General features: G+C 36.2%; 1 protein-coding gene across 1 annotated transcript in view; it reads right to left on the reverse strand.

The window, feature by feature from the left end:
* HADHA (hydroxyacyl-CoA dehydrogenase trifunctional multienzyme complex subunit alpha) overlaps positions 1 to 12,659 on the reverse strand; it is a 48,424-nt gene that overhangs the window by 31,409 nt on the left and 4,356 nt on the right. Inside the window, exons 2-7 of the mRNA XM_038560980.1 lie at positions 11,309 to 11,350; positions 11,147 to 11,217; positions 9,605 to 9,738; positions 6,053 to 6,191; positions 4,967 to 5,086; positions 2,866 to 2,968 (exon numbers count right to left, since the gene is read on the reverse strand). Of these exons, the coding sequence (XP_038416908.1) occupies positions 2,866 to 2,968; positions 4,967 to 5,086; positions 6,053 to 6,191; positions 9,605 to 9,738; positions 11,147 to 11,217; positions 11,309 to 11,350 (609 nt within the window). The remainder of the gene's footprint in view (positions 1 to 2,865; positions 2,969 to 4,966; positions 5,087 to 6,052; positions 6,192 to 9,604; positions 9,739 to 11,146; positions 11,218 to 11,308; positions 11,351 to 12,659) is intronic.

Genomic DNA, 12,659 nt, shown 5'->3' on the forward strand with positions numbered 1-12,659 from the left:
TTATTTATAGGCATTATTATTTATATAAAAATTCCTTAGAAATCTATAGAAAAAACTACTAGAATAAATAAGTTTAGCAAAGTCACAGAATACAAGGTCCACGGACAAAAATCAATTATATTCATATACACATTAGTGGTTAATAATGAGAAATTAAAGTTTAAAAAGTATAATGTCCTAAAAGTATGAAATACCAAGGAATAATTTTAACAAACTGTGCAAGACATGTTCAAAGAAAAGTAGAGAATACTGCGGAGAGAAATTAAAGATGACCTAAATAGAGAATTATACTTCTATTCCTGGTGAAAAGACTCAATATTTTAAAGATGTCTATTCTTCCCAAATTGATACATTAATTCAGTGCAATTCTAATGAGAATCCTAGCATGTATTTTTGTAGTTATGGATGAGATGATTATAAAATTTATATATAAATGCAAACAAACTAGTATAGGCAAAATAAAGACTGAAAGAGAACCAAAATAGGGTTGTATCACCTGATTTCAAGATTTACTAAAACACAATAATCAAGATAGTATTATATTGGGTTAAGTAAAGATATATAGATTACTGAAGACAGCAAATCCAGATACAGATTCAAGCATATGGGGTCAACTGATTTTTGACCAAGGTGTCCAGGTATTTCAATAGGGAAAGAAGAGTCTTCTCAACAAACTGTGCCAGGGCATTGTATATCCATTTGCAAAAAAAACCCAAAAAACAAAACTCAATCTACTACACAACGTATACAAAAGTTAACTTGAAATAGATCACAGACTAAAATGGAAGACTAAACCAAGAAAATACAGGAGAAAATCTTTGTAGTCTTGTTAAGAAAAGATTTCTTACGTACTACAATAGCATGACCCATAAACGATGCTGATACAATGGACTTCATCAAGATTAAGAATTTCTGCACTTAGATAATGAAAAGACATGCCAGATAGAAAATATTTGCAAATCACAAATCTCACAAAGGACTTGTATTCTGATATAAAGAACTCTGAAAACTCAGTAATAAAAAAAAACAAACAAAAGAGGCAAAACATCTTTAAAGACATTTTACCAGAAGATATACAGAAGGCAAATAAATCAACACATGAAAGAAACTTAGTATCTCTGGTCATTAGGGAAATATAAATTAAAACCACAACGAGGGCACCTGAGTGGCTCAGTAGGCTAAACCTCTGCATTCAGGTCAGGTCATGATCTCAGGGTCCTGGGACAGAGCCACAAGTTGGGCCCCCTGCTCAGCAAGGAGTCTGCTTGTCTCTCTCCCTCTGCCCCTCACCCCTGCTCGTGTTCTCCCTCTCTCTTGCTCTGCTCTCTCAAATAAATAAAATCCTTTAAAAAATAAAAAAAAATTAAGGAAAAAGAAACCACAATGAACTTTTACTATACTTCTATTAGAAGGTCTAAAATTAAAAAGACTGACCATGCAAAGCAGTTGGTAACTAGAACTCTCATACACTGCCAGTAGGAATGCAAAATGGTATCACCACTTTAAGAAAACAGTTTGACAGTTTCTTTCTTTCTTTTTAAGATTTTATTTATTCATGAGAGACAGAGAGAGAGAGAGAGAGAGAGAGAAAGGCAGAGACACAGGCAGAGGGAGAAGGAGGCTCCATGCAGAGAGCCTGACATGGGACTCAATCCCGGGTCTCTAGGATCATGCCCTGGGCTGAAGATGGTGCTAAACCACTGAGCCACCCGGGCTGCCCAAGTTTGACAGTTTCTTACAAGCTACACACAAATCTATCATATAATCCAGCCAATCTACTCTCTGGTATTTGTTCAAGAGAAATGAAACATATCAAGACTTGTGAATGAATGTTCATAGCAGCCTTACTCTAAACAGCTCCAAACTGGAAACAAATTTCCATCATCTGGTGAATAAACAAATTATGGTACACCTATACAATGGAATAACACTCACCAATAAGAAGAAACAAACTGTTGAAATTGCAACAATATGGATGAATCTTAAAAGTATGATGCTAAATAAAAGACATAAAGAGCTATATACTAAAAAAACGTTCTGTTGTATGATTGTGGTGGTGTCTACATAGCTATATATGTTTGTCAAAACTCAAATTGTGCATTAAAAATTGGTAAATTTGTTATTACATAAATAACATCTTAGTAATGCTGATTTTTAGGAAATGCAAGAGGGTAAAAAAAAAAAAAAGAAATGCAAGAGGGTGATGAACACATAATTTGGAATAGTGGTTTCCTTGGGTAAGGGGAGGCAAAGAAGTTATGTGGAGGAAAGTAGCATATGAGTAGATGCCAACTACTATTAATATTCTCAAGTTACTTCATACACATTTATTACATTATAACAGACACAAAAAACGAAAGGAGGCTTATCATGAATAATGTTACACGTAATCTAAGAACCAAAAACAAGGATTTGATTCAAATTTGTATTCTATTTTTTAAAGATTTTTATTATTATTTTTTAAGATTATTTATTAATTATTTATGAAAGACAGAGAGAGAGAGAGAGAGAGGGAGAGAGAGAGAGGCAGAGAGGCAGAGGGAGAAGCAGGCTCCATGCAGGAAGCCTGATGTGGGCCTTGATATGGGGACTCCGGGATCACGCCCTAAGCCAAAGGCAGAGGCTCAGGCACTGAGCCACCCAGGCGTCCCTCAAATTTGTACTCTTGATGTCCAATTTGTAAAATAAAATAGAAGTTGGGGTGACTGATGTTTGGAAATGATTTAGTATTAGCCATATTTAGAAAACTTCACTCTTCAGAATGACTCATTTCTTGAGAGTCTGAATTTCACTCTAATATTTAAGATATTAATTTTTAAAAAAGTAACTTCATAAGGCCGAATTCTGAAACATGTTACCACTTACCCAGGGGTTCCACTAATTGGTCAACCAGTCCCATTCTCTTTGCTCTGTCTGCACGAATGTTTCTACCAGTCAACATCATGTCAAAAGCAGCAGGCAGACCCACCTTACAAGCAAGCAAGGATCAGAGTACAGAGGAAAAAATATCAGTGTAACAATTATAGTTTACAAATCATTCAACTGAGCAAAATAAATATTAAAATGAGAAAAGTCAAATGAGGTTTTTATGCTATTTATCAATCAGTTAATATACATTTAGGTAACTTTTGGGATTAGACACCTTCAGTTGAAGCAAAATTGTATCTCTTCTTTTAATTCAATATGTAAGATTTCTGTCTAGTGAAATTGATAAAGCAGAGAAATAATTTCATGTTTTCTAAAATTGTGCATTTATAGATTACTTAAAATTCATTTAGTGGAGCTAGTGGAGACTGAGAAACCTGATAGTTTTGACCATGTCTTTCCTTATAATTTTAATTTTTAAAAAATATTTATTTAAAAAAGGATTTATTTATTTGAGAGAGAGAGCATGCAATCATGTAAGCAGGGGGAAGGGCAGAGGAAGAGGGAATCTCAAGCAGACTCCCTGCTGAGTGTGGAGCCCAAGGTGGGGCTCCATCCTAGGATCCTGAGACCATGACCTGAACTGAAATCAAGAGCTGGGATGCTTAACCAACTGAGCTACCCAGGTGCCCAGCAACGTTTTAAAAAATAATTTTAGTTTTAAAAATAGAACCCAGCTAGAGTTCCTTATGTATTAGAGGAATAGTTTCTAATAACATTCAAATACCAACTATTACAAAACAATGTAAGAAACCCAGCAATATTTTCTACATCTACAGGCTTATTTATTCTTTCAATAAATCCTCTTGATATTATCTATGAAGAAATGTATACTATTATCAGAAAACTAACACCATAAATCTTCCTGTTTTTCTGTGCCCAGCTCATATCAACTTCCTTCCAAAGAGTATTTCTGCTGAACTTTGTTTTCACTGAGGAATCAATAGTGCCTGAAGCTGTAGGGTTTAGTGGGATATTAAGATTGCTCTGCAGTCCCCAGGTCTGACTGTTCTTTCCTTAAGAATTCAAAAGCCTGATTGGCTTCTTTTGGTTCTACAGAATACAGCAATGAAATCATCCAAATCAGGAGAAAGATCTGCCTCTTCTATGTATCATGAAATATGACCCATGGATTTGAAAAAGATGTAGTAAGATGCAGTAAGATGGTACTGTGTACAGAAGGAACAAACTAAACTACATACAAGTTCAACGGGCACCTGGCTGGCTCAGTCAGTAGTAAATGCAACCCTTCTTTTATTTTTTTAAGATTTTATTTATTTATTCATGAGAGAGAGAGGCAGAGACACAGGCAGAGGGAGAAGCAGGCTCCCCACAGTAAGCCCAAAGTGAGACTTGATTCCAGGACCCCAGAATCATGCCCTGAGCCCAAGGCAGATGGTCAGTCACTGAGCCACTCAGGCATCCCAGTGCATGCAACTCTTGATGTTGGGGTTGTAAGATTGAGCCGCACACTGGGTTTAGAGATTTCTTAAAAATAAAATCTTAAAAAAATAAAAGTAAAAGAAAAAAAATCTGTAAGTTCCAGAAAGGCAGACATGTATATTATTTACCTTTAAACCTCTTCAGGGATTAATAAAGGACCTCAATCAATAATTCTGATCAAGGACTTGGGGTGCCTGGATGGCTCAGTCGTTTAAGCATCCAACTCTTGATTTCAGCTTAGGTCATGATCCCAGGGTTGTGGGATCAAGGCCTGCATGGAGCTCAATACTCCGCATGGAGTCTGCTTGAGATTATCTCTCTCCTTCTCCCTCTGCCCCTCCTACTGCTCATGCATGTGCTCTCTTTCTTTAAATAAGTAAAATCTTTTTTAAAAAATGATTTTGATCAAGGAATTAAAAAAAAAAGTAGAATTGATACCAGTAATAAAATTTGTTATAGATCCTATATACCCATATTTAACTTTGTTTCTAAATTTTACAATGAAGACCCAAATTGTGCCTTTTGTACCAGAGGAAATAGATCTAAAGTGGCCTATAGGTACTGAGGTTCTAAAAGTCAGAAGGGGATTTAAACTCACCATTTTGGGCAGCCTTTGTGTGCCTCCTGCTCCTGGTAAGATCCCCAGCAAGACTTCAGGGGCACCTAATACTGTTTTTCTATCTTTGGTTGCTATTCTATATTGGCAGGAAATGGCAAGCTTCAAACAAATGAAAGAAAATCAGAATGTTAGAAAGTGTAACTTTATAATATCTTAGGATATGTGAGGGTCTAAAGATTATTCACAAAACAGGAACGTATTTGATACCTTCTACAATTTACCTTTCCAGCCTTATTTCATACTCTCCTCCTAATTTACTAACCTTTCCTGGGGTTCTGGATCTCTTTAAAAATCTGCTGAAAGCTATGGAAGCTTTCAATAGAAAAATGCACACACACACTGTGCACTATATACTGCACTCCAAGTTAAGAAGGCCCATACCCTACAGAGACCATCCTTTTTAATCTAGCAGGCCTACTTAATAGTGATCTAAATAGGTTTTGCTTACCCTTGTCTTTGCTTATACCATATATGAAATGATTTTTTCCCCAATATTTTCTGATTAATCAAATTCTGCCCATCTTTTAGGAGAGATATAGGTTTCCCTAGTTAATATATGTGAAAGTATCTTAACATAGAGCTCAGCATGTGATAAATGCTCAATAAATGTTATCTTATTTTCCCTTCTCCTTTTCTACATGCTTCAGATTAATAAGCATCTCTTCTCTCAGATCTTACATTATTCACCATCTTACTGCTCACAAAGCACTTACACACATTTTAGGCTGTGTATCTCATCTAGACTAAAGTAGCTCAGCAGCACGGATCACACTACTGAATCTTTGCCCTGCAAACTTGAACCTGGTTCTTGGAATTGAAAGAGACCTTGGAGATCTAGTTCAAATCTTCTCAATTTATAAAAATGAAAACATCACACTTTGGTTTATTTGCTCTGTGCCATGAAATAAGGATTGAAACCTATCCAGAAGTTTAACAACTAAAAAGAAAGCTGATTCTCCTCTTAGAACTTTTTGCAAGCAAAATAATAGCAACCTACAGGTTTGGCAGCTTGTAATCCCCATCAATATGCTGAACAGTGTTTCAATGACTGATAGAAATGCATACCTCAAGTCCTCCTCCTAAGCAGGCTCCACTGATGGCAGCCACAATAGGCTTTGTGGACTTCTCAAGTTTCTCAAACATTCTCTGTCCTTCCTGTGATATTCGTGTTACCTCTTCATGGGTCTTACAAGAAGCTAACATGCTGCAGTAAACAAAGCAGAGGAGAGAGAGAGAGAAAAAAGATGAAATTATACACTACTCTGTTCAATACTTCATCCACTGTATCCTTCCATATAATCTACCAATATTTGATAGTGAATCTTCAAATGCTCAGAAGTTTAAGAATATTTTGCCTCAGATAGCACTAATATCAGCGACGTCATCTCTCCATAAAGAATGTTAGATTTCTGGATCTAGAGAACATGAAACAAAACATGCTGCTTAATTTTATTTTCTATTAAAAACCATTAGATTAAAAGGCTCTGTACATGAGAAAAATCATCTTCTGGTAAATATTTTTCACTATCACATCAACCATTTTCACTATCAAATAACTTGCAGACTGAAGAGCAATCAAAATGACAGTGAAAAAAGCTTTAAAGTCATTTATAGATCTCTCAATGATTAAAAAAGATCCACTACAGTAATGTTTTACTCCATGTCCCTTAGTTTGTTTGTTTCATTTGCTACTCGGTTCTTGAACATATTTAAACTGTGGATTTTGTATGTATGACCAAAGAGAATCAGTTTTCGTCATTTTATAAATGGGGAGTTGCTCAGCTAGCCTCATTGAAGCTGTAAGTATTTTCCTCTGGTACAGGAAACTACTGCCAGGTACATCAGTGTCTTGCCAGCCTCAAATAACTGAGCTAGAAGAAAAAGCACTTGATACAGATATTTTTGCTTTTTCTAAAAAATAAGCATTAAATATCTATAAATTCTTAATTACCATACACAAATGAAAAAGAGTATACAATGTGGAGCAAGGTTTAAAACTATATAAACACCTGAAGTACAAATTACGAAGGCTCTAATGCTGGCTTATTGTTGCCTAAGGTACAAAGAATAATATACCAAATACTTGTGGGATGCCTGGGGGGCTCAGCAGTTGAATGTCTGCCTTTGGCTTAGGGTGTGATCCTGGAGCCCAGGGATTGAGTAGTCCCACATCGGGCCCCTGCATAGAGCCTGCTTCTCCCTCTGCCTGTGTCTCTGCCTCTCTCTATCTTAAAAACAACAAATACTCGTATATTGACAGAATTAACCACCATTAACATTTTAGCCCATTAAATTAACACTAGCATTTCACCTCCTTATAAATGTTTATTTTTTTTAAAGATTTTATTTATTTATTCATAGAGACACACACAGAGAGAAGGCAGAGACACAGGCAGAGGGAGAAGCAGGCTCCATGCAGGGAGCCCGATGTGGGACTCGATCCTGGGTCTCCAGGATCACGCCCCAGGCTGCAGGCAGCGCTAAACCGCTGCGCCACTGGGGCTGCCCCTTATAAATGCTTTAAAGAACTGTAAACAAATTATATATACCTAAATCCTACCATTAAAAAAAAAAAAGAAAATATTAGCTGCATCACTAGAGTTCCCTTTGACAACCTCTGCAAGTCCTACCAGCCGCTTCATTTACCCTAAAGCAACCATTCTCAAAAGTAGACTATCCCTCTATGTCTAGGAGATCCTTCTACATTTTTTTATCCATAAATAACAAAGAATTTCATGATTTTAAAATGCTTACACAAACTATGTATTGTACAGAACATTCTGCAACTTGCTTTTCAAAAAAAATTTAACAATACATTTTTGAGCTCTATGTTTATGGATCTAGTTAATTCCTTTGAACTGTTTTGTAGTATTTTATCATGTGAAAGTTCTACAGTTTACTTACTTTTCCATTTCCCTACTGATTGACATTTAATTGCTTCAAATTCTTCATTATTTTAAATTACACAGGGCTGAATATCCTTACACATGGGTCCTTAAAAACAAAGGGTGGGATTTCTCTAGCATATATATAGTTAGACGAAGTATCACTGAATTATGAAATACATATATTTTCAATTTTATTAAATGCTGCCAAAATGTTTTCCAAAGTTGTTGTACCAACGGGCATTCCTACTAGTAATAGATTAACTTTCTCATGTCCCCCAAGTCCTTGCTAACACAGTATTTTCAAACATATTTGTTGGTCTGTTGAGTTAAAAAAAAAAAAAGGGCACCTCATTGTTAGTTTTTTTTTTTTAATTAAAAAAATTCTTTTAAAAAGCTTTTATTTATTTACTCATGAGAGACACAGAAAGAGAGGCAAAGACATAGGCAGAGGGAGAAGTAGGCCCCCTGCAGGGAGCCCGATGTGGAACTTGATCTCAGGACCCCGGATCACAATCTGAGCCAAAGGAAGATACTCAACCACCGAGCCACACAGTTGCCCCTGTTAGTTTAATTTTATAGTATATTTTATTCTACTCAAATATTTTTCTTGGAACCGCTTTCAACTTCTTTAAGGAAAGGGTAGTCTTACATGGTTTAAACAAAAAGCCCTTCTTTTGTTTTTCAAAATTTTTAAAATTTAAATTCAATTAATTAACATATCATGTATTATTGGTCTCAGAGGTAGAAGTCAGTGATTCACCCAGTGATTATATCACGTGCCTTCCTTAATGTCCATCACCCAGTTACTCCATCCCCCCTACCTCCTTCCTCTCCAGAGACCCTCAGTTTGTTGCCTATGATTAAGAGTCTTGTAATAGTTTGTTTCCTTCTCTGATTTTGTTTTATTTTTTCCTCCCTTCCTCTATAATTCTGTTTTGTTTCTTAAATTCCACGAGTGAGATATTCTAATTGTCTGATTGACTTATTTCACTTAGCATAATATCCTCTAGTTCCATCCACATTGTTGGAAATGGCAAGATTTCATTTTTTTTGAGGGGTCAGTGGCATTCCATTGTATATGTTTGGCTATTGTGGACATTGGTGCTATAAACACTGAGGTTGCAGGTGCCCCTTCAGATCACTACATTTGTATTTCTGGGGTAAGTACCCAGTATTGCAATTGCTGGGTTGCAGGGCAGCTATGACCAGAATGGCTCCAGAGTGGCTGCACCAGCGTGCATTCCCACCAACAGTTTGAGAGGGTTCCACCTTCTCAGTATTCTCACCAAACCCCCCCTCTTTTAAATCAATTACATCTGTGAAAATAACTTAAAAGAAAACTTTTGGGGCACGCTGGGTGGCTCAGTTGGTTAAGCATCTGTCTTCAGCTCAGGTATGATCTCGGGGTCGTAGGATGGAGCCCCGCATTGTGCTCCCCCCTGCTCATCAGAGAGTCTGCTTCTCTGTCTTCCACTGCTCCCTCCTCCAGCTCATGCTCTCTCTCTTGTTCTCTCTCAAATAAATAAAATCTTTTGTGATGACCACTGGGTGTTATACTATATACTGGCAAACTGATTTTAAATTAAAAAATAAATAAAATCTTTTAAAAAAGGAAAAGAAAACTTTCAGAGAATTTACTTCTACCTTCTTTTCAGAGGAGGAATGATTAGGCCTAAGAAACATACTATTAGCCAAGATAAAAGGTGACTTCTTATTTCTGAAAACTTACTTGATGTCAGCACCTGCAATAAAGCAGCCTGGCTTCGTAGAGATAAGGACAGCACTTCTGATTTGATCACTAGCCCAGATTTCATTCATTACTTCCATGAATTCTGATTGTAGTTCTTTATTCAGTGTATTTACCTGCCAAAGGGAAATATATATAAGTCTAAGGCTTTAAATCTGAAGTATAAGATGTGTAAATTACCATGAAATGCTATTTTGATTATAGTAAGTTTGTTTATCCAGCAGATATATACTGTTAGAAGAAAGGCAGGGAGGGTGAAAAAACCCTTAAACTCAGTAGCTTTCTCTTCAGCTTTAGCCAATTATAAGTACTCTGACTTTAAAAATAGATCTACTCAATGGAGGAACTGAGGGTCATATTCCTAAAAGTTTGAATCATATGTGGGCTATAAATAAATCTATGCACGTTTGTTGGTATGGAAAAATTTCTATAATATTAAGAAAAAAGGAATCAAAATTAGACAAATAGTGCGATCTTATTTTGTAAATATCATGTTGAAACTGGATTGTTTGCTTTTGGGTTTACAGTATGAATGACTTGTTATTTTCTTCTGTATAGCTTTCAAACTTCTCACTAGAGGCATGTATTGATTCTGTATTCAGAAAAAAATGCACAACTTAGAAAATTCTGAAAAAATATCTTAAGTTTGAATCATTGGTCAGTGGGTACCAAAATTTACCCTAGTGAGGGAGACTGGTTCTTATTTTTCTTAATATGTGATAGCTGTTAATCGCTTCCATGTAGGTCCTCCTATTCCATCTAGGCCTCTAGTAACAAGATTTCTAAAATATGAAAACTTGACATCAATTTATTTTAAATTTTTTTTAAGTAGGGGGCTGAACTCACAACCATGAGATCCAGACCCGAGGTGAGATCAAGAGTCAGATACTTAACTGACTGAGCCACCCAGGTGCCCCAACACCAATTTTAGATGGGGGAAAAGCCATGAGCTCCTGAAATGAAGGTTTCCTGGCAAAGACTGGATTAATGCCACATGCTTTGTTGAAGTTGTCAAATACAAATGAGGTTCCACTTTGAACAGAACTTGACTTCCAATATGTGACTGTGAACTACACTGAGTCATTCTTTCAAGTTCTTCAGGAAGCTTAATAACCACATTTAACCCAGCCAATTTTCTATGACTAATGACTATGTCAGGCAGGTAATGAAGAAAGCATGTGTAACAACCTGGTAGTAAAGATGAGTAGGTGAATTTTGACTCTGATAAGCAAAGCCTGCAGTTTGGTTCTTTCTTATCTAGTAAGTCACCTCAGCATGCTACACATAACAGGCTAATTTCATTAATCTTTGATGTTAATCTGACACCTCAGGTCAATTAGAAGGAATTCTTAAACAAGGACATCTGCTCCAGAAAATTACATTCCTTGAGTAATTTGTTAAACTATCAAAATTACATATTCATATAAGATTACTGCCAGATTAGTGGATTTCTTTCTCTCCTATTCAGCACTGGATTCATGAATATATTAGCAGAAATACACTGCAGCAAGTTAAATTACGTACCTTTGAATTGGGCGAGTTAAGTCGAACAACAGCCACATCCCCTTTGACTCCAAAGTTAATATGGGTTCTAGCTAAAAAGACAAGATAATTTATTTGTAAATACGTTTATTGTTAAACAAATCTAAAAAGTAGTTTAAGCACATCAATAAAAATTAAACTTACATCTCAGAGCAGAGGACCCTGTAAAGTTGCGGCATACATAACCTATAAGAAAAAGGTATTCAAAATTAATTATTTTATAAAACATAATTGCTGCAGTACCTGCTAAATACAACAAAACTGGAATTTATAACAACCAAAAAACCTAAGATGAGAATAATGTATTCTAGATCATTATTGTGACTACAACCATATCTTTTTCATTTTAACGATCAGCTTATCTGATTATTTAAATAGTAAATGTGGTAGGTGGAAGAACTGCCCCCTCAAAGACATCCAGGTCTCCAGAAACTGAATATGTTAGGTTATATGGCTAAGGGAATTAAGGTTGCTAATTAGCAGACCTAAACTGAGAGAGAGTAGCCTGGTTTATCCAGATAGGCCTAATGTAATCACGAAGAAGAGAGAGTAAAAAAGGACAAGAGAGATGGCAGCATGAGAAAGACTTAGTCCCACTTTGCTGGCTTTGAAGAAGTCAAGGAATGCAGGCAGCCTTGAAAGTTAGAAAAGGCAGGGAAATGAACCTCCCTTAGAACACCCAGAATGAACATAGCTCTGCCAACACTTTTGATTTTAGCCTAATGAGATTCATTTCTGACATCCTTAACTGTAAGATAATAAATTTGTATTGCTTCAGATATGAAATTTGTGGATATTTGTTATAGCAGCAATAGGAAATCAGCACACCAGGAAATAAGTAATCCACAAAACAACCTATAATGCCCAGTCCCAAACATATTCTAAATATATTGCAACCGTGTTCTCTAGTCCTCTTGCATTTTTAATGGAGAGATGGCCTTTCAGTGCTATCAGAACTGAAATCATATACAATGGAATATTACTCATCCATAAAAAAGAATGAAATCTTGCCATTTGCAACCACATAGATGGAGCTAGAGAGTATTATGCTAAGGGAAATAAGTCAGAGAAAGACAAATACTGATTTCACTCATAAGTCGAATTTAAGAGGCAAAACACACAAGCAAAGGGGGAAAAAAAAAGAGAGGGGTAAACCAAGAAACAGACTCTTAACTACAGATTACCAGAGGGGAGGTGGGTGGAGGTTTGGGGGAAATAAGTGATGAAAATCTCAGACTCAGTCCCGTTTCTAAGTTGAGGATGGTCTCTATTTGACCAGAAGGCACAGGGACCCTTCTGGATTGGGGAAGTATTGCACGTGGCTAAAGCAGGATCTGAAAGATTATCCAACAAATCCAGCTGGACTGGTATTCCCATAACAGTATTGAGAAGTGATTCCAGACTAGGTTAGGCATTAAAATCAGTGGGGGAGGCTCAAACACACTCACAAATGTTTGGGCAACATAAAACTTAGAACCACAGAATCAGAACTTAA

Source organism: Canis lupus, chromosome 17 (genome assembly GCF_011100685.1).
Source record: "Canis lupus familiaris isolate Mischka breed German Shepherd chromosome 17, alternate assembly UU_Cfam_GSD_1.0, whole genome shotgun sequence".
Taxonomy (NCBI): domain Eukaryota; kingdom Metazoa; phylum Chordata; class Mammalia; order Carnivora; family Canidae; genus Canis; species Canis lupus.